Genomic DNA, 21,751 nt, shown 5'->3' on the forward strand with positions numbered 1-21,751 from the left:
ATAAACACATACACACACACACACACACACACACAAAATCATGGCTCTAAAGTAAAAACCTGAACAGATGGATTGAAGAACTTTTGCTCAATGAGCTGCCTCATCAGGCTGGGGATAACTGATGCCTAGTCTAGGATTCAGTAAGGCAGGGTTTCTTCAAGGGTGGTCCTGCCACCAGCGGCATCAACATCATCTGGGAGCTTGTTAGAAGTGCAAAATCTAGGTTAACCCCAACCTACTGAACTTGAAACTCTGGGGGTGGGATCCAGCAATTTGTTTAAATAAACTCTCCAGGTGATTCTGATGCCTGTTCAAGCTTGAAACTGCTGCTCTGAAGTACGTTCCCAGTCTGATATTCTGTGATTTCCACAAGTCTATAAAGGGTCCATTCTACACACCTACGTTGTCTCCCCCAGACACCACTCTCATTGTTTACAGAGCTCCATACTCATTAGATCACGTTCAAGTCTTTACCTAAGAGTCAAGGTCCTACTTTGCTACCAAATTTCATCTTTGTTGCTATAGCTAGTTAACAGGGACTGTGCTTACGTGCATCATCTCATTTAATCCTCCTGACAACCCTATAAGGTAGATAATATTAATAAACCCCATTTCATAGATGAGAAAACTGAGGCTCAAAGAAGTTCCAGATCATACAATTAGTAAATGATGAAACAAGAATGAATTCAGAGCACAAGCTCTTAGGCACCCCTGGGGTTCAGAGATGTTTACAAAGATAATAAGTGATGGAACTGGTATGTGAATGCAGGCCTGTTTGAGTCCAAAGCCTAGCTGTTGTGTAACCACTATGCTCTGCTGCCCTACACTCTCTGCTTGGGCAGGACCATTTGCTTGCTGCCCTTCGAATCATCACTGCCAAGAATCTTGCAGTGTGCAAATATCTACTGTCTGTCTTCCTTGCCACCAACCCACATCCCACAGCCCCCATAAGGCCTTCCAGGCTGCTTCCCCGAGATGCCTGGCTAGAATGGGTTGCTCCCTCCTTTTCCCAACCCCCACCAGGCCCTATCTGTGTGCTTCTCACAATATTTACCAATTCCCACTCTGAATTATAATTATGCACATGCTCTTTCAGGAGAGGTGGTGGTCTGAGTTGGCATGGTGTCACCAGTGACTCACACAGAACAGGCATTGATTGAATCAACCAGTGCATCTTTCACGTGACTAAATTCATTCTTTAGATATATTATGTATATCTTATCTGCCCAGCTGGAGGACAGTAAGCACCCTAAGAACAAGGACCAAATCTTTTACTTAACGCATATTTTCGGGAATATACCTGGGGCAGGTACACATTCAAACCTGTAATGTATGCTTGAATTCAAGTAGAATGCTACTGGTACATGATTCTGGCAAAATTTTTTTTTACTTTTTAAACCCTGCAAGAATGCAGCTTATATTAATCGGGGATAACTGGGTACTATACAAATGGATCCCATCAACTCAGTTTTTGTAAATAGACAGAAATAATAAATTTAATGTTTTAATAACCAAGAGAATCTTATGAGCACATTTTCCTGAAAATTTGTTCAAATTTCCATGCAATTTGTTCTTTTCTTGTGGGAAAAGAACTCACAATTCTGTCTTTTAAAAAACTGAGGCTATGATATGCCTTCATTATGCCTCTTTTAAAATGAAAGCATACAATTAAAAAAAATCATAACACAATCCCCAATCTCTCTCATTAAAGAAAATATGGATATTTTCATTCCAGATATCTATTACCTATCACAGTCATTTATCTAGCCCAACACATATACTTTTAACAGGAAAAAAAAGAGCTCATAAATATTCTAACTCCTATCAAATACCCAGAGAGCAAAGGTACAGAAAAATCAGAATATGTATTACAATAATATTTAAACCTCAAAAACTAGATTTAGAAACTTTTAGGAACAAGATAACATAAAAACAAATGCTACCTTTCTTAATTCATAAATGATTTTATTTAATTATATAACACCATTAACAGAGAAAAATACCAAGCCACATGTTTTAACACACTGAAAGACACAGATTAAAAGTACGTAACAGTAAAAACACACAGATAAAGATGATCAAATTATTATAGCCCTTCAATAGTCATTCATTCCCATCCAGTCCTTATACTGTACTCACATGGTCTAACAGTAAATATACAACAAAAGATCTGAAGAGCTTGGCGATCCTCTCTAAATCAAAATCAATGTTCTACCACTGAACAGACAGTGTAAACTTACCAGCTCCACAGATCCATAATGTTTCCTACTGAAATCCCCACGTCTACAGCCTAGGTCTTCCGAGACAGAGCTGGAACAAAAATGCTTCATCAGTATTATACATAGCGATCTGGCCACAAACCTTCTGCAAAAATCCACTACCATTTGCAAAAAGGGCTGCTATGGAACAGGCTTGCCCAGCTCCTCACTGCAGGGGAGCCTCCTTGCAACAGACACAGTCCTCAGCAGCCATTGCAGAGCCGGGCGTGCATGGAGCCCTCAGTAAGAAGAAAAACACCCGAGTCATCCCTGGAAGTATAGGCAATGATTGAATTAAATATTTAGTCATTTGGAATCGATTGACATCTCCCAGGCTACTGGTGGTTTATAATTTCATTTTGTATAACCAACGAGGAGAGAAAACCTGCAGTAAACTTGAGGCAAGGGACAAAGCTTGCAATTATCTTTCATTTAAGAGAGGCTCTTTGTCCCAAATATTCAGCATAAAAATAACCAGCATTATGGGATGCTATACAGGAGACATAAACTTTAAATAGGAGGAAAAAAAAAAACTTCAAAATCCTGGTAGGCCCCACGCCCTCCCCTTTAATTTATGACAACATGACAATATGGAAACAGACTAGGACTAACAGAAAAATGTAAAATTCCAACTTCCAAGTATATTTAGTTTTTTTTACATGGCAGTAGCTAATACTTTCCTAACCCCTCCCCTCAAAAAAGGCTTAAATCAGATAAGAAAAATCACATGCATTGTTGAGGAAGAGTAATTAAAACAAGGGCAAAACTGTTACTGCATTTGCATCTTGAATGCATAGTTACACACTCAAAAGACACATCTTATTGAATAGTTGGCATATATAGGACCTCAAGCAGTACTCATGAAACCACCGGAGATCCACAAATACAAACAGTTTTAATAAGTTGGTTCTAATATGTCATGCAAATACTCTAATAAAACAGAAAATAAAATTCCCCAGGAATTACGTGTTTAATATATCCCAAATATTTGGGATCTAACATGCAAAGAAAGGTGCATTTAGTACCTTTTCATCCTTCCTTAAAAGGTAGGCTACATTTTCTAAATTACAGCCCTGTTGGCACGTTCAGAAAGAGACTGACTCTGATGTTTCACGTCCACAGAACTGACTCTCTGCCAGGTCACTATTTGATAGGCTCCAAGAAGGACAGCAAGAGAGAAATGAGATTAGAGAGTCTAATGGTATTCCGCTTCCTCCATTTCACAGGGATGGCTGAGTTCATCGTATTGGAGAGATTTAACCTTTTGTAGTCCTCACTGCCTTAGCTGAAACCATGTGACAAATTAATGAATGCAGCTTGGAAGGTGTCCTAGATATTTACCCAGGCTACCTTCCTGCTTCTAGTGACATGATTTTCTACCGAAAAATCTCTGAAAGAGATGTAAAAACTTCCCTCCGTGGCCTGCTCCAGTGTTAGCCATGTCCTCTATGCCCATTTTCTTAGCCCTTTTTGAAAACGCTCCTGGAGGATACTTCCATTGCCTTACATAACAGTTTCAAGATCCTTCCCCAGCGCCCCGAGTTACCGAGAGGGAGTGGGCTCCGGGGAGGGAAGTGTCCACGGGCTTGGACAGAGGTCGGGCACAGAGCCGATGCTCAATGGCTGTTGACTGAGCGCTGTCTGCCCAGACCTCAGCCCACCTCATCAGTTACGCCAGGCCCATGACGCAGTCACCAACCGCAGCAACAGTGGCTTCTAACCCAAATGGCCAACAACATGAAAAAAGCAAGGATGCCGGGCTCTGGGTCCCTCCCTGTGCCATCCTCAGCACCACAGAGGGGGGTCCAAGACACAGTGCCAGCTCCCTAACTTTGCCAACAGCCAGAAACAAACACAAAAAAAGGTGACGACCCTACATCCTGGAGCAGCCACCTCCTTAGAAGCCTCATAGAGGGAAAACAATGTCCTAGGAAAACAACCAAGAGAGAGATAAACAGAACGTCAGCCATCGGCTGCCCTTTTCCCCTCTAATTACATTTCATCCAATACACTGCAGAGACAGCGCTTGCTAATGGTGGCTGGCAGGCTGAACTATACAGGATGCATTTCTAGGGCGGCAGGAGGCACTCAAACCAGCCATGTTAAAAAACCCGCCCCACTCCCCTCCTCTGTCCCCAGGCTCTCTGGCCCCTTGGCACCCAGCAGCACAAGGGTCGTGTTTAGGGGGATCACCCCGAGCTCCAAGGGGAGTTTTGTTCTCCTCCAGGTCCCCAGAGTCTGGCCCACTGCTGGGCACAGGGTGGACATGCAGTAAACGTTTGTTGCGTCTGTGAAGATATTTGCACATCTTTCAGATCTCACTAGCTGCTGCCTGATAACGTCCCTCGTGAGCACCTAGGCAGGCCACCTGTTGACCTTCTTCCTGATAAGCCCCCGGACGGTACTCCATCAGTCCAGACAGTCCTGGCCCAAGAGGCAGATATGCCTAGGTGCACACCAAAACCTACTTCCTGTTCCTCTGGGGCTTGTCACTAGACTACATTTCCTAGCCCTTCTTGCAGTGACTGTGACCATATGACTGATTCCTGGCCAAGAAAATACAGACCAAAGTGATGTGCCTGTGGGATGCCATGGGAAGTACCTGCCCTCTTTCCCTGCGGCCAGCAGGGTGGAGAGGACCATGAGGACCCAGAGGAAGGCAGAGCTCCAAGAAGGAAAAACCCAAGTGGAAGGTCATACCTTTAAGAACATCTGTATTAGAATATGCTGTGAGCAAGAAATAAACATTTAGTTGTGTTAATCACGCAAGAGTTTGGGTTTACCTGTGAAAGCCGCTGTGCTACCTGAACTAGCACAGAAGTCGGTATCTTGCAGTGAGGTGCTACTACCATGGCAACAATCTAAAATACGTGGCACAGGCTTCACAGGCAGGCAGCAGCCAGGGAGGAAATGCATCTCAGAGGCTGGAGAGACAGAGATCTAGGTTGTAGAGTAGCAAACTGGTGATAAAACTTGCACCTACAGTAACTGAGGAGGTGGACCTGTGCCTTCTGAGCCTGCAGCTCCAAGGAACGTGGCTGGACAGGTCAGAGTGAACCCGTGGGCTGGCTCCTACTGGCTGACCTTAGCAAGGTTTTTTCAAGGAAGAGATGAGCCCGGGCTAGAACTGGATGGATTTCAAGCAAAGACAGAAGGGACTAGAGAGAGTCTCGAGACCAAGGGCCTCACAGGCTTGAGAAATCACTGTTTCTGGACCCCAAACAATAAGAATTCTGGCCAGTGAAATGTGGGTAGAAATGATGGGTACCTCTCCCAGACGACGCCCATACAAATTTCCCATGAATAATCCTTGCTCTCTTTCCTCATCCGCTGGCTGTGAGGACCAAGAGGGGTGAAGCCGCACCACGAGGGAGTCCTGGTCCCCAAATGACCACACAGAATATCCTAAGTAGGCACACCCTCACTGGACTGTGAGATGAGAGAGAAAGAACTTTGATTGCTTGAAGCCACTAAGATTCAAGGTTTAATCTGTTACAACAGGTGATTTTAATTTCATGGGTACAGCTCTCTGTAGGTAACAGAAAGTAGTGTAAGAATAAGCCCCACACAAAAGGGGCTGTCAGAGGGCTGGTGGGCCAGGATGACTATGGGGGTCAGCAAGCTCTGGCCTCGCACTGCCTGTTTTTGAATACTAAGTTTTATTGGGATACAGCCACGCGCTTTGGTGATAGGCTGTCTGTGGCTGCTTTTGGGTTTCAATGGCAGAGTCGAGGAGTTGCAACAGAGACCTGTAGGGCCTGCAAAGCCCAAACTATTTACTCTCTGGCCCTTTATAGAAAGACTGCCCAACCCCTGCCCTAGAGCCTCACCAATCCCTTTTGCTGGTTTCAGGCCTACCCATAAGCTGTGATTAGTATGCCAATGAAAATAGCAGTGTTTATTAGAGTCCATCAGAATCCCCGGGGGTGGGGGGGGGGGAGCTTTCTAAAAATGCAGATTCCCTGGCCCTATTCCCAGAGGTTGTGATTCAGCCTGACTGCGATTTTAATAAGCAGTGGTGGGAATTCTGATGCACGGGGTTCACAGACAATGTTTTGAAAAATACTGCTCTTCCAGATGACTCTGGAATCCCTGGGAAACCTGTTAGCCATTCTGCGGCACTTTTATAAGGAAGGACAAGGCCTTGACCAAGTTTTCCATGAATGGGAGGAGGTGTCATATAGTCCCTAAGGGCAAGTGCTTCAGTCACAGATGTGGGTTCTTAATCTCCCTGGGCATTAGTTCCCACATGTATAAAATGTGGTTGATAGTATCACCTACTTAATAGGGTTATAAAGAATAAACTAAAAAGAGCAGATAAAAATTTATTCTAAGCATAACGTCTATTACATGAAAACTACTCAATAAATGTTAGCTATTATTATCACTCTTTTTATTAGTATGAATTCTTCTCCGGTTGTTAGAGAGAGCCCTGGGAAGGGGCGTGCAGCGTACATGATTACCAACTTTTTAAAGAATTTTAAATAAGATGCCTTTTTTTTTTTTTAAAAAACATGTTTACTGGAGTATACTTGCTTTACAACGCAGACGTAGAGAATGGACTTGAGGACATGGGGAGGGGGAAGGGTAAGCTGGGACAAAGTGAGAGAGTGGCATGGACTCATATATACTACCAAATGTAAGATGCCTTTTTTTCCCCTGTGGTGGAAAGGGAGACCTGGGGCCAAGCAGCCTCCTAGGGCGGGGCTAAGGGCAGCATCACAGCTCAGCACGACATCCCCTCCCTAAAAGTGTTGGCAGTGTGACCTCACCTAGAAAATACTTGGGACCCAACAGCATGTCACCAGAACAAGGCAGGTGCAAAAAAGAATCAGAGGGTTCAAGTTCCTCACGGGGACTGTGGTCTAGGCTCTAAATAGAAACTCTTTCTGTTTTAGTAAATTAACGTGAGAGGATGCTGGATCACGCTTTGCGAGCATGAACAGAGCTGAGGACCATCATGTTAAATCTCTAAAGAAGGCCCGGATGAGAGCAAAGATTTCCAGCTCCACACAGAGGCTAGAAAAATTACCATTATGTAAGTCAGGGACCTGGAAAGCAGGACAACCCCCTCCAAAGAGGCGAAGTTATGGAAACTGAAAAAGGGGAAAAAAAGGAAGCTGAAATTCAGCGATACACATCCTTACTCAAGTGGCCCAGAGATTAGTGACTGACCCTAACAACTGGCCAGACCCCCCTATTCCAGGCCTCAGTCAACTCCAGCCCTGCTGGAAGAGTTAAAGCCAATGGAAGAACGGGACTCCTCCTGGATCAGCAGAGAGAATTTGTGAAAAGCAACAGGCTTACCGACAGCAGAGCTCAATGTCAGGAGTGCCGGGACGACACCTCCGCCCCCTGGATAAGCAGTTTGTAATAGACAGATGGATGGGATCCCCCTATTTGAGGGACAGAGAAGCTGAAAAATGTGCCAGACTACAGATTTAGGCTTGGAAGTAGCCCCGGGCCTCCTAACAACAGGTACGAGAATAGCTTATTGCACATAAGGGAGCAGTTGTCTCTCCTTCCGAAGATAAGTGACACAAAAAAGCAGAGCTGCAATTATACATTAACTTCTAATGACGAAATGGAAGAATCCTGTCCTCTTTTGAAGAGATTTCAGACACTAGGAAGTAGGAAGTAAGCAAGAGGATTTCTAGAGTGTAAGGGTCCCAGGAAATCCGAGCCCCTGGAGTCTGGCTCCAGACGGCATCTTGTTCCCCAACTGTGCTTATGGGGTCACAGTACCAGGTGCTCCTGTACCAGGATCTTAAGTTTACCATCCCTTAGCAAGTTCCACCAACCTTAAGGTGGTCAGACATGCCTGGCTTTGAATGTCAGCTCCATGGCACTCTAGCTCTGTGGCCCCAGGCAAGTTACTTATCCTCTCTGAGCTTGTTTCCTCATCTGTAACATGGGCTTAAAATAACATCTGTCTCTGTGGGAGGATTAAAAGATATCATAGGTGCTTAGCACAACACCTGACACATAAATAAATGCTGGTTATTCTAACTGTCAGGGACCTTACCGACCTCAGTCATGACCATGTCCCATGTGTCTCAGAATGCCTGGCTCATAGCAGGCTGCTCCATGAATATTTGTTGAATTAACGAGTCATGAATTAATGATAACCTCTGCTGGGCTTTGCTCTACTTGAACGCAGGTGGGTTCCTGCCCCCTTTTCTCCTTTCCCTCCTCCACCCCCTATCTACCGTTAGATATTCTGACATATCTTTGGGTATATTTGATGTTACCTCCCACCATTAGTCAGTCATCTTTCTCATTCTAATCCTCATTTCTCTAACATTCTAGAATGCATTCCTCCTACAGTATTTATGTATCTACTAAGTTTCTGGACAAAGACAGGTGTCCCTGGAACTTACCAGGTTCTCTGCTATTACTAAAGTCTTGTGGTAATTCATTGCAAGGCTCCTTTCAATAATGATCTGTACCAGTGCCCTTGGAATTCTATCTCTAAATAAAAAACAGCAACCATACCAAACTTTGGCGAAGACATGGAGCAACTGGACCACTTATAGACTGTGGGTGGGGGCTTCCCCGGTGGTGCAGTGGTTAAGAATCCGCCTGCCAATGCAGGGGACACAGGTTCGAGCCCTGGTCCGGGAAGATCCCACATGCCGCGGAGCAACTAAGCCCATGCGCCACAACTACTGAGCCTGTGCTCTAGAGTCCGCGAGCCACAACTACTGAGCCCACGCGCCATAACTACTGAAGCCCGCGCACCCAGAGCCCGTGCTCTGCAACAAGAGAAGCCACTGCAATGAGAAGCCTGCGCACCACAACGAAGAGCAGCCCGCGCTCGCCACAACTAGAGAAAGCCTGCGCGCAGCAACGAAGACCCAATACAGCCAAAAATAAAAATAAATAAAATAAATAAATTTATTTAAAATATATATATATATATATATAGACTGTGGGTGGGAATGTGCAAGGTAAGCCAAGCCTCTTTGGAAACTAGTTGGCAGTTTCTTATAAAATTAAATATGCAGTTACCATATGACCCAGCACTTGCACTCTTGGGCATTTATCCCAGAAAAATGAAAAAATATATTCACAAATACCTATACACAAATGTTCATATCAGCTTTATTCATAATAGCCCCAAGCTAGAAAAAGCCTAGAAGTCTTTGGAAGGGTGAATGGATAAACGAACTGTGGTGCATGCCCACCACGGAATATCCCTCAGCCAGGAAAAGGAACACACTACTGACAGATACAACAACTTGGATGAATGTCCAGGGAATCGTGTGGAGTGGAAAAGGCCAACCATAAAAGATTACTTACTGTGTGATTCTATTATACAACATTCCTGAAATGACAAAATTATAGAGCGAGGTAGGTGTGGTCATAAAAGGGCAGCATAAGGGACTCTGTGGTGATGGAGCCATGTCTGTGTCTTATCTGTGGTGGTGGAGAAATGAACCTACACATATGATAAGACTGCATGTGACACTGGGGAAATCTAAGGCCAATGGATTGTATCACTGACCATTTCCTGGCTGTGACTGATACTTTACTATAGTTATGCCAGATGTTACCATTGGGGGAAACTGGGTAAAGGGTACCTGGGATCTCTCTGTGTCACTTCTTCTAACTGCATATGAATCTATTATGCTCTCAAAATAAAAAGGTTAATTTAAAAAAGACCTGTATCTGAGTTGAAATTCATTCACTCATTCCATAAACAGTTCCTGAGCACCTGTGAGGTCCCAGGTGCTGGGCCAGGTGCTAAACCTGAGACGTGTGCTCTCTGCTGTCATAGCACTTATGGCGCAGTGGGAAAATATACAGGACAGCGGACTTCACAGGAACAAAAACTTTGTGCAAGCACATCACACCTGTGTATAGCAAATTTGGTAAACTGTACAGCAGCCTCTTTTGTCTCCTTCTTGAGTAGACGATGCCATCTTGGGATATGAGAGGCCTGTCACTCTGCTCAGTTCAAGACCCACCATCCAGAAACCTGGGAGCTGCTACCTAGAAAATGATTCCTACAAAGTGTAATGTCCGCACATCTGCTCCCTCCCTCCCTAATCTTTAGCGACCTTGGCTTCTCCTTTCCTATAATGTCAAGACTGAAGGGATTTCTAGCTCAGAGTACATTTGGTTTGGGAAACACTGCTCCACAGGATACCTGCACATGCATGACCACAAAGTGTTAAACAGAAGCATATTTAAGGAAAAAAAATCAGCAGACAACATATGTTGCTGCGTACCTCCCTGGATCGCCTGTCGATTTAACTTCTTTGGAGAAATCTCTCCAAAGTGTGCCTTCCCAAGTTCTCAAAGCTTCTCTCCCGAGATTCCCAGACGGCCCCCAACTGTACCCAGACCCTGAAGGGAGGCATGCTGTCCAGAGTGGGCACTGCCGAACAGTCCTGTCGGCAGGGAGAATCCTAGAGAACACCAGGGTCATTCCGACCCTCGCTACTCAGAGTGGTCATTTTCCCTGAGCTGATTAGAAATGCAGACCCTCAGGCCCCACCCCAGACCTAATGAGACAGAAGCAGCATTTTAACAAGATCCCCTGAGGATTCAGATGCACACTGAACTTTGAGAAGCACTGACTCTGGTTCTCAAAACCTACCTATATGTAAGAATCACCTGGATTTCTTCTCTAATTTGTCTTATTTCTTCAAGATGCAGAAAAATAAAGAATAATATGATGAACATTACAGATACAGTTGAAACCCCTGTGTACCTCTCCTTGATCTCATTTTCCTCTCTCTCTCCCTTGAAACAATCACTAAATAATCTGGTTCACACTCCCTGCTTATTTTTTATATTTGTACTACGTAGTCATAAACGATATGCAGTACTGTTTAGCATGATCTTAAATTTTACACAAATGTATACCATACCGTGACTATCTCCCTGCAACTAGCTTCTCTGAACAATTGGTGTTTGAGATTTGTACACATTGATACCTGTATCACTGACAGTGCTGTGTAGTCCCCTGCTATATCACTATCCCACTGCTTCTCCATTCCCCCATGGTTGGACATTTCCTCAGTGATCATCTCCCATATTTAGCCAACTTAGTCCTTCATCTCACGGGTCCTCACTGTTTGATACCCAGATCCCTACAATAGCCTGGTCAGTCTTCCTGCCACCTCAGCATAGGATCTTAGGGTAGAAGAGACTTCCAGAGATGTCCAGAGACTTCCAAGTCCAGAGACTTAAGGGTCATTTGGTGTCCAATCTGGTATCTGTGATAGTGTATTCTCTACCAGATACTTGAAATATAGCAAGCAAGTCTCTACTTACAAACTATTAGTGATAAAGAAACAGTATGCCGCAGAGCACTCCATTCTTCCTGTCAAACAGTTTTTTTCTACATTGAACTGAAATCCATCACACTTTAATTTCCACCAGCTGGTCCTACATCTTCACCCTTTCACTTCTTCTGAATTTCCTTACCATCACTTCCACACCCCCGGCCAGCTGTCCTGTCTGGCCCGCTCGCCCTGTCTCAGCACTCCAGCCACAGTGCCCTTCTTCATTTCCTTCAACTTGCTGAGCAACTTCTCGTCTTAGGACCTGGAATGAGCTCTCCAAACTCCTTCTTCTTCCTGACCCCACCTCCACCCCCAGATTAGAAATTACAAAGAGGGTATTGGATTAACATCTGCCTCCCCTACTAAAATATAAGCTTCACAGTGGCATGTTCTCTGTTGGTTTTGTTCAATGCAAAATCCTTAGCTTGGGGGCTTCCCTGGTGGCGCAGTGGTTGAGAGTCCGCCTGCCGATGCAGGGGACATGGGCTTGTGCCCCGGTCGGGGAAGATCCCACATGCCGTGGAGTGGCTGGGCCCGTGAGCCATGGCCGCTGAGCCTGCGCGTCCGGAGCCTGTGCTCCGCAACGGGAGAGGCCACAACAGTAAGAGACCTGTGTACCGCCAAAAAAAAAAAAAAAATCCTTAGCTTGTAACATAATACCTGGTACAGGGTTAGCTCTTAGTGGGGTTTTACTTAATAATGAATGAATGAATGAATGAATGAAAGCAAGCCAGCCAACTCTCTTGGGCCATATAAAACAAGATCACCTCTATAGGAAAGCCCTTCAAATGTCTGAGGAGAGCCACCATGTCCCCTAGGGTTTTTCTTCTTTACCAGGGGCCAGGAGTGACACAGGAGGGTGAGACCAGCCATACTAGATAGGTACCTAGAGAAGGGGCAGGGCAAACACAGGGACCACTTCATAACTTTCTCTAGGATCAGGCCTGGAGAGACGCCCCCAGGTGCTCACAAGTCCACTGTCAGCTGCTGCTGGACGTGAACTGCGTTACACAGCATATTCATGAAATTTGTTTTTGAGTCAGACATGAAAATACTATAAATGTTGCATCAGGTTAATCTCAAAAAATTCACTTCAGAGGTTAATACAATGCCAGTAATATGAGCAAACAAAGAAAATGCCGTGGGGGCCATCACAATGAAACACACTGTGACATCATTCACCAGCCATTAGCTCATGATGAGGCTGGCATTCCCTATGTCTAGAGACTGGCACCTTTCAATAAATAGGCAATACAATTAAGTGCAATGGATCATCACTGTAACATTAAAAAGTGAAACATCTGCAAGTGTCAAACTCATCCAACTGTGAACTTAAGATTCTTGCATTTTATTGCCTGTAAATTATAGTATAATAAAAATTTACTTTAGAATGTCATACAGAAAAAAAAAAAAAACTCTGATCCTAAACTTAAATAAACTAACATCTATATGTATAGAGAAATTACATGTACATAAGTGTTGCCTGATATTTACTCAACTCTGTCTAACCCACCACTAATTCACGGCCTGATTTTAGGCAAGAAACAGCCTTTCGTGGGCTCTCAGTTCTACAACTGTAAAATGGGGCTTGATTAATGAATTAATTCAACAAACACTGATAACCATGGGACAATCCTCATAGGGCTGTTGCATTTCTGAGAAAATACATATGAAGCACTTAGCAGGTGAATAGTCTGAGCACAGTTACTATTTGAAGAAACAGAGGTTATGCATCATTAGGAAGGTGTGTGCACGTGAAGAACAACACAAAGAAGAAAAAGTCTCTCTGTGGAAATCTAGAGATAAGCTAGATTCTCCTGTAATCTAAAATGCTCTCACTTTAGGAAGTAGCTGTTAGGGAGGAAAAACTTTCCCTTTACCCTCTTATGTTCTGTAACTGGTACCTGTGAATTAAGCTGACAAAAGACAGATTAACAGGAGAAAAGGCATACAAATTTTATTTCTAACTTTACATGCACAAGGCCTGCACAGAAAAGAAAACCCAAAGTAGCAGTTAGACTCAGAGGTTTATATACTATTTTAACAAAGGGCAATAAATTGTGGAGAAGTCACAAGACAAAAGAAAAGGGATTTGGGGCTTCTAGGAGTGGTAAATCACGGGAAGGCAGATATATGGGGGAAAGCAATGGTAGATAGGGTTATTTAGTAAGGTTTGTTTATGTAGACTCATCTTGGTGTCTTCTCTGTCTCTGGTGATAAGGACTGTTCTCCTTCTCTTGGTAGAGAGAGGGGAGGGGGCACTTTTACAAAGAGAAATTTATGCCCTGCTTTTAGGCAGATCGGGGGAGGGCAGAGAGTTCTTCCTGTGTCTGCTTTTCCTCAATTGCCTTCAGCTCAAAATAATCCTTATGCCAAAGTGGCATATTTTGGGGTGGTATATTTTGATCCCCTTTATAGCCAATACCAGTATGTGAAAAATTCTTAGTCTTAAGCATAAAAGGATATAAATGCTGTGGAACTGACTGAATTTTGTCTTGAGGTAACCTAGGAGAGGGGGGAAGGCCCTGGCTGCTTTTTAAATGGCCTCTGTATTGTATTCTAATTTTCTGGACCAATTTAGATCCACTTCATCCTTCTCTGTGTTGTTTTTTTCTCCAGGTACATTCAGACCACGTAGTGGAAGAAAAGCAGCTTACTCTGTGCTTTTAAGGTCAAACAATATTTGTGAAAGATTTTCTAAAATGTTTATTTCACCAAGGTAGTCTGACCCTGAGACAGTCTATAAAAATGAGGCTTTGAGACCAAGGATGAGGGAGAGTGTTGACGGATGTGGAGAACATTCTTCAAAGAAAGCAAAAGACTAGATCAGCCAAACTCACAGAAGTATAGGAGGCAAAAGCATTTTAACTAAGAACACTTCTTACTATAGAAGATGACAGGAAAGCAACCAGCCTGCATTCAAAGCCAAATGCGATTTATAAAATGAGTGTTGGCTTAGGTGAATTTAGGGCAGGGCAGCCTAAACTATTTCTTTTTGCCTCCTAAAAGCAATGATTAAAAAGAGTCATACTCTTGGGGCTTCCCTGGTGGCGCAGTGGTTGAGAGTCCGCTTGCCGATGCAGGGGACGCGGGTTTGTACCCCGCTCCGGGAAGATCCCACATGCCACGGAGCGGCTAGGCCCGTGAGCAATGGCCGCTGAGCCTGCACGTCCGGAGCCTGTGCTCCGCAACGGGAGAGACCACAACAGTGAGCGGTCCGCGTACCGCAAAAAAAAAAAAAAGAGTCGTACTCTCTAGTCACTATTTATAGTGTGTCCTTATGGTGTTCTGCACTGTACTTTGAGATGAGGTGAGCACCAAAAATGGGTTACTGGCCCTTGAGGACTATAAAATTTGTAACAATAGACAACGCGAATAGTCAAAGGAATAGAGTTCTTAGTAATGGCATAACCTCCTTGAGGAAGAATGATTGCTGTTAGTGATTATTCCTCCAGGGGATGTGGAGCTCAATGGTGCAGCTTCTGTTCCCAGAAAAGGACCAGGATGTCCTGGCAGAGTGATGCCATACCCCTCCCTGACTTAGACCACACAGAGCAGCAACTCAGTGTTGAACCCTACGCCACCCTTAAGCAGTGAAGATCCACATTCCTCTCCCTTCCATTCAGGCCACTCACCTCCCTGGGGACCTCGCTGCTCCGGCACCTTCAAATACTACCTCTATGCTAACAACTCCCCAGACCAAATCTCCAACTCAATCTTTCTCTCCAACTGCAAGTTCAGACTTACAGCTGTCGGACATGGTTCTGCGGACACCCCCGGGGGCCTCTAAAACATAACATGCCCTGAGTCACCCTCACTCCCACTCCTCACTCACATCTCAGTCAGCAGAGCTGCCATCTTCTTCCTAGTCACTTGAGGTGCAAGTTCAGAGTCATCGCCCAGGTCTTCTCTCACATCCAACATCTTAATCAGTTTCCAGGCCCCGGTACAGGCCCCACACAGTGTTGATTTTGATTGTTGTATGTTTGTATCTGTATTTCACTCTTTGAAGAGGTAAAACTCACTTGCTTCAAAACTCACAAGCGTCCAAAAGGCCATACAGGGGTAAGTCTGTCCTCTCCTCCCTCCTCGGCCCCTCATTTCCTCTCCTCACCAGCAACCTCTATTGTTTATTGTGTGTCTTCCAGAGATGCTGTATGCATTTACAAAGAAAGAGAAATACATATTCCCTTTTGCCTTTGGTAAACGGTAGCATACTATACACAACTCCACTCCTTGTTTTTGTCGTTTTTCTATTTAATGTATCTTGGAGAGCTTTCCAAATCAGTACCAAAAGATCCTCCGTATTCTTTCTTACGGCTACATACTATTCCACTGAGCAGATGTACTGTATTTTATTTAGCCAGTTTCAACCTTTCGCTACTACTAATAAACTGCAGTGCATAACCTTGTATACGCCACTGTGCATGTGAGGATATTTCTAGAATTCCACCATGTCTTTTAGTCCCTTGCCACTTCTCCCCTTTCCATTTTCACGTTCTCTGCTTTAGCTCAGACCTGCATCGTTGCAGGAGCCTCCCTAACAGGCATCTCTGCTCTATTATCTTTAACTTACCCAACAAGTATTTAGTGAGCACTTTCTATGTGCCACATACTCTGCTATGACATGGAAGAACAAGAGAATAAAAACAAACAGAACAAAACAAACCCCCTCCTAACCAGACCCACACAGATCCTAGCCTGTCTCACAATTATCTGAGCTTTGGGAGCTTTTTAATAAATCAAGCTGCTCTCTTCTCTGTGTTTGGAATCGGTTGAGAATTAGAGACAGGAGTCAGGCAAATGGAAATCAAGACATCAGTTTCCTCACTGTCAGAGTTTCATTGGCAAATGTGGCTGAGCCCGACAGCCACATAGACTTCCTCCTACTTCCCCCAAGTTTAGACCTGGAGCAGCCCACTTGCGGGAGAGCCTGGTCTGCAGAGAGGCAGCTACTCGCCTGAATGGTTGCCGAGGAATCACTGTCTCATGACTGTCGACCTCCAACAGGGGATACCGAGGCAGGTGGGCCTCCACACCTGTCTCTAGAAGACGCAGGTGTGTTTTTCCATGTGGAAACAGGAGAGGAGCTAACGCACAAGCTCGGTGGGCAACCAGATCGCAAAGGTAAGAGAGGAAAAGAGGAAGGGGCAAGTCAGCTGTCCAGCCTCTTTCCTCCATGGAACTGGAGGAGAAGTTTCTTCCTGGAAACAATAGAATTTCCCCAACAGTAAACCCAAAGGCTTTCTCTCCAGCTTTGTGTTTTAAAATCAAGTAGTCCTTTACTCAGGAGCAAACTAGGTCTTTTCAGGCTTTTGGAAGCTACTTTAAAATGTCTAAATACGAAATTGCCTGATATTTGTATCACGCCTTGATGATAAACTCTTTCAAATACGTGGCAACGTTCTCCAAAAGATCAAAAAGCAAACCACTGCTAATTCAGCCGAGTGAGGGAAATTAAGTCTGAATTATACTTTTTAAGAAATCCAACTTATTGGTAGTATATTGTAATTAATCACAGGAAGGACTGATGGGAAAAAAGAATGGGCAGGTAATTCAGATGGAATTAAAAACTTTTCAAACTTTCTTCCTTCTGCTCCTGGCTGACATCCGTTTAAGGCAGAACACCCCTCAAATAACCATCTTTCCAATAGCTTTCCTTTGTCTTTTCCTAACGTACTGAACTAATGAGGAAACTTTGCCTCTTGTAGGGTCGGACATGGCCCTGAAAGGAGGTTATGAATGAGGAGATGTGAGGATGCAGAGAGACTCGCCATCTGCCTTCTGCCCTCCCTTCCCAAGTGAAACGGAATTTTCAGAGGAGCCCCGTGGCTTCCGAATCATCAAATTCAATGGAAGATTTTAGTTTCGATCTTCAAACCTTCTGTTATATTTGACACCTTCAGCCAGATCCCTGGGTCCCACCACTAAGGGTTCTAATTAAATAGGTTCCATGATCTATATTTTTGAACAAACTTCCTAAGTTATTTTTGTGACCGGTCAGAGAGCACTGCTCTTCTTGAAACTCCTCCACTGGCTTCTCTGACCCCTTTGAATTCTGTTCTCCTACCTCCTGACCACCTCTGCTCTGTTTGCCAGGGCAAGCAGAATTACCCCCTCTGCCCCTGGTAACAGACACTCCCCCACAGAACCAGGAATGGACATGTGACCCAGGCTGGGCAACTATAGTCCTTCCGCAGGGTTCTTCTAACTGATGGGGAAGATTTTTCCTCTCAACTTGCAAGTCTGTGAGAACATACCCCATGCTGCCTGAGATCACACCCACAGCTGCATGGTGAAAACTCATGGATGGTAGGAGGCAGTGAGGTCAACAGGCAGAGAGAAGCAGGGCTAAGGGGTGGAGGTTGAGGGCGTAAGAGAAGAATGGACTGACTGTTGGCAGTAGAGTCCCTGGATCCAGTCACTCCCTGAAGCGAGCGAGATCTGTCCCTTCCTGTAGTTTGGTTACATTAACCTATACATTCTCCTTTTTCGCCTAAACTATTTTGAGTTGGGTTGCTGTTACTTACAACCGAAGAGCCCTTCCCTAGTCCATCTCTTAATTGGCTTCCTGGCCTCCTCACTGTACATATCAGTGAAATTAACTCTTAAAACTCAGAGCTCAAACCATCACTTGTCTGTCTCAAAAGCCACTCAGACTCCCAATGTCCTGGCATTAAGTACAACACCTTTCACGATATGTCCCCCAATTTGACCTTCCAAACTTCCTCCTACTTCACCATACAAGTGGCAAACCAGGATCCGGCCATCCAGAATACCGTCCTCCCCACCTCTGCCAATTAAAATCGACTCAAGAAAAAGAAAAGAAGGAAGGAACGTTCTTCCTCCTTTTTCAAGATCCACTTCACATTACTCTCTCTAAGAAGACTTTTCTAAGAACTTCCTTCCTCCAAAGATGGAACTGTACCCCTCTTCAGCCCCCACGGCAGTATCTAATGATCTCTGTCCTATTCCTCACCCCACCACCCATGCATTTACCAGGTCCACTCTAACCTTCCTCTTAAATATTTCTTAACTCAATCCCATTGCTCCTGCCACTCATCAGAACACTTAATGTCTCCTATCTGGCCACTCCGATAGGTCTCCCTGCCACCAGCCTTATCCTCCTGCAATCTAGCTGCCCACTGACACCAGTTATCTTTCCAGTATGCAAATCTGATCATGCTGTGCTCTGGCTGAGAGAGTTAAGACCAAACTTCCTAGCAGGCAGGTTAAGCCCTCCCACTCCCCAGTGACTTGGCTTCTGTCTGCCATCCCAGGCTCACCACTCCCCAAGAAGCTCCAGCTGGACCTGACTGTTTGCGGTTCCCCTCAAATCCAGAATGCTTTAACGCTGCTGGCCTTTGCACAGACAGTCTCCTCTGTCTGGGGAGGCCTCCTTCACCTCTGCCTGGTAAAGTTCCCACACTTCAAGGAGTCTCTCCACCGAGAAATCTCCTTGGATTGCCCTAGGTAACAGCACTTCCATAAGCCTCGCTTAATCTGGAAGGAGATGCTTCGTTTGCATACCAGTGCTTAGCACAGGGCCCAGCACAGCACACAGGTGCTCAGTAGGTTCTTTCATAGATACCAAAAACCTTTTCTGGTGAGAATAGGCTTTGAATGACCAAGGGACCTCGCACAAGGTCCAACTTTGTGCTTGGTCAACTTTATTGGTGTCCAGTCCGGTCCTGCTATAATCTTCACCCGACAATACCAAGTCACCCTGTGGACACTGACATCCCATAAACACTTTGCTCCTGATGGCACCGCTGAGCACACTGAGATTAGGAGATGCGCACTGGCGCTAGACTGATGTAGGTTCAAATCCCTGCTCTGTCACTCACAAGCTGTGTGACCTGAACAAGTCTCTTAACTCTTCTGGACCTCAGCCTCGTCATCTGTAAGATGGAGCCTGCAGTAGTTATCTGTTTTTTTGTGAGGACTAAAAGAGAAAATGCATTTGGGATGTTTGCACAAGTGCCTGGTACACAGGTAATCAATTAAGTTTGCTGAATGAATGAGTTAATGAATGAGCAGCCCGCAGAATGGCAGCGGTTCTTAAAAGACGCATCTTTCTAGCCTGTTTTCCAGAAAACCCAACCTCTGGTTCCCGATGGAATCAGTTTCAAGTCCGGCCCCTGAGTCTGGGGTGAAGCCCTTGGCCGGACGCCGCCCGCCCTGTTCCCACGGCAGCTTCGCTAGCCCTGCGGCCGCCAATCACCAGGGCCTGGTCCCTCTCCTAACCAGATTCACCAATAGGACCCGGAAGGCGCCACCTCGGGTGGCTTCCGCTGCGTCTCATAGGCTTCCCGGCAGTCCTGCCCGCCCCTTTGACTACGTCATCCGCGCGGCGCGCTGTGGGGTTTGTAGTCTAGAAAGAAGCAGCGCTGAGAGTCCCACCTGGAGCTTCAGAGGAAGGAAGAGTGGCCCTTCCCCCCACCCGTCCACCTACCTCCACTACCCACCCCCCACCCCACCCTCCACCCCCCGCTCCACCTTTGGTAGATAAAGCCCAGGCTTCCCTGCCCTCCTTTCTAAAGAGCTGGAGTTGCCCACACGCGGGTTACCAGCGGCCCCCAAGAAACAGGAGCATTTTGCCCAGATAATTCAGCATTCACTGAAATTTTAGATTTCAGTTTCAGATCAAGGAGACATTCAATTCCCATATTCTCATAAGTGGACCTACCGCGCCACGGTGGGGGGTATGGTGGCAGCTCTGAAAAGGCAGCGGTGACTCCAGACTTCTCTAGCTTCCCAGAAGAACCCACTGCAGAACCAGCAGTCGTGAATTTATCCAGACCCTGTGAACCTTGTCTATTTCGAATTGTATTATCGTTTAAAATCAGGCAAGCTATCAATGGCTCCTCATTGCTCGAGATATAAAAATTCATACCCCTTAGCTAGGCGTATAAGGTACTTCATAACTATTTTGTATTTATTTTTGTGTGGTTACATTTTTAAAAACAGCATTTCTCATTTGCTGCACAAAAGAATCTCCTGGGGAGCGTTATAAAATATTGGTATTTGTGTCCCACCCTAGACCTGGGACTCTTGGGCGGATGGTGCAGGCTTCCATATGTGTTAAAGTTCCCGGGATGATTCTCCTGTGCAGCCAGGGTTAAGAATCACTGCTTTAATGCCTGTCAACACTGCTGGGACCCACTTTCATGGATCCGAGCCTTTGCTCTGCACTTTCCTCTGTTTAAAGTGGCTTTCTTCCCCTTTCCGGCCTGGCGCGATGGTCATCCTGCCTGGCTAAGAGCAACTGCTCCCCGTTTTCCTCCCGGCCCTCCCGCAGATCCCCTCCTCCTATAGCACATTATACATGCTTCTTTTCTAAGAGCGCTGGAGTTATTTGGTTACTTGTCTGCCTTCCTGGAAAGGCTGTCCCCGAAGAGTCCTCTTTCATCCACTCCAGAGCCACTGAATCAGAATCTCTGGGGTTGGCCTTAGGTACAGTAAGCATCAATAATATTTGTTGCCTTGAACTGATGAAGCATCTCATTTGCTTTTAAGGCAATTAGACCGTTGCACCTAGTTGCCTTTGATTTCCCTGGAAAGCTAAGCACCACTGTGTTGTAGTATCTTCTTCATTCATTACTTATTCATTCATCCAACAAATATTGTACACTATAACAAAGCCCTGGGGATTCAGGAGTAAACAGGAAAACATAGTTACCACCTTATGGGACCTGGAATCTATTAATATATTAGTTATAGCATAGTTATTATCATTTCTTCTGAATAATAATTGGAATTTTTTCCCCTTCTAGATACTATTTGATATTCACGGGTGAGGAGATGTCATATTCTCTTATATCCCCAGTATGTTGCTGGCACATTGAGGGCATTCTGTAAATGTTTACTGAATCAAGGTACCACATTTCATAGCACTTGTCACAATTTGTATTTATTTGTATGATTCGTATTTATTTGTATGATTTGTATGATTATTTCGTACTTGTCACAATTCGTATTTATTTGTATGATTATTTGATTAACGGCTATCTGTTCCATGAGCTGTAAATCCCCTGAGGGCAGGAACTGAATCCCTTTTGCCTGCCATGCCTGAGACAAGGCCTGGCCAGAGCAGGTGCTCAATGAACATTGCTAAGTAAATAAATAAATACACATAAGGCACCATTAAGAACAGAAATGAAATCTCCCAACCAAATATCCATTCCTCTCTCTCAT

At 44.9% G+C, this 21,751-nt stretch overlaps 1 protein-coding gene across 2 annotated transcripts in view; it reads right to left on the bottom strand.

Annotated features, from left to right (window-relative positions):
- Window positions 1-21,751, bottom strand: part of GARNL3 (GTPase activating Rap/RanGAP domain like 3) — a 153,095-nt gene that overhangs the window by 106,588 nt on the left and 24,756 nt on the right. The window contains exons 3-4 of one of the 2 annotated variants that reach the window (XM_082656441.1): window positions 8,140-8,193; window positions 2,241-2,310 (exon numbers count right to left, since the gene is read on the bottom strand). In XM_082656441.1, the coding sequence (XP_082512567.1) occupies window positions 2,241-2,310; window positions 8,140-8,193 (124 nt within the window). The remainder of the gene's footprint in view (window positions 1-2,240; window positions 2,311-8,139; window positions 8,194-21,751) is intronic. The other variant, XM_082656442.1, reaches the window with a different exon arrangement.

Source organism: Grampus griseus, assembly GCF_964374135.1.
Source record: "Grampus griseus genome assembly, chromosome: 6".
Classification (NCBI taxonomy): domain Eukaryota; kingdom Metazoa; phylum Chordata; class Mammalia; order Artiodactyla; family Delphinidae; genus Grampus; species Grampus griseus.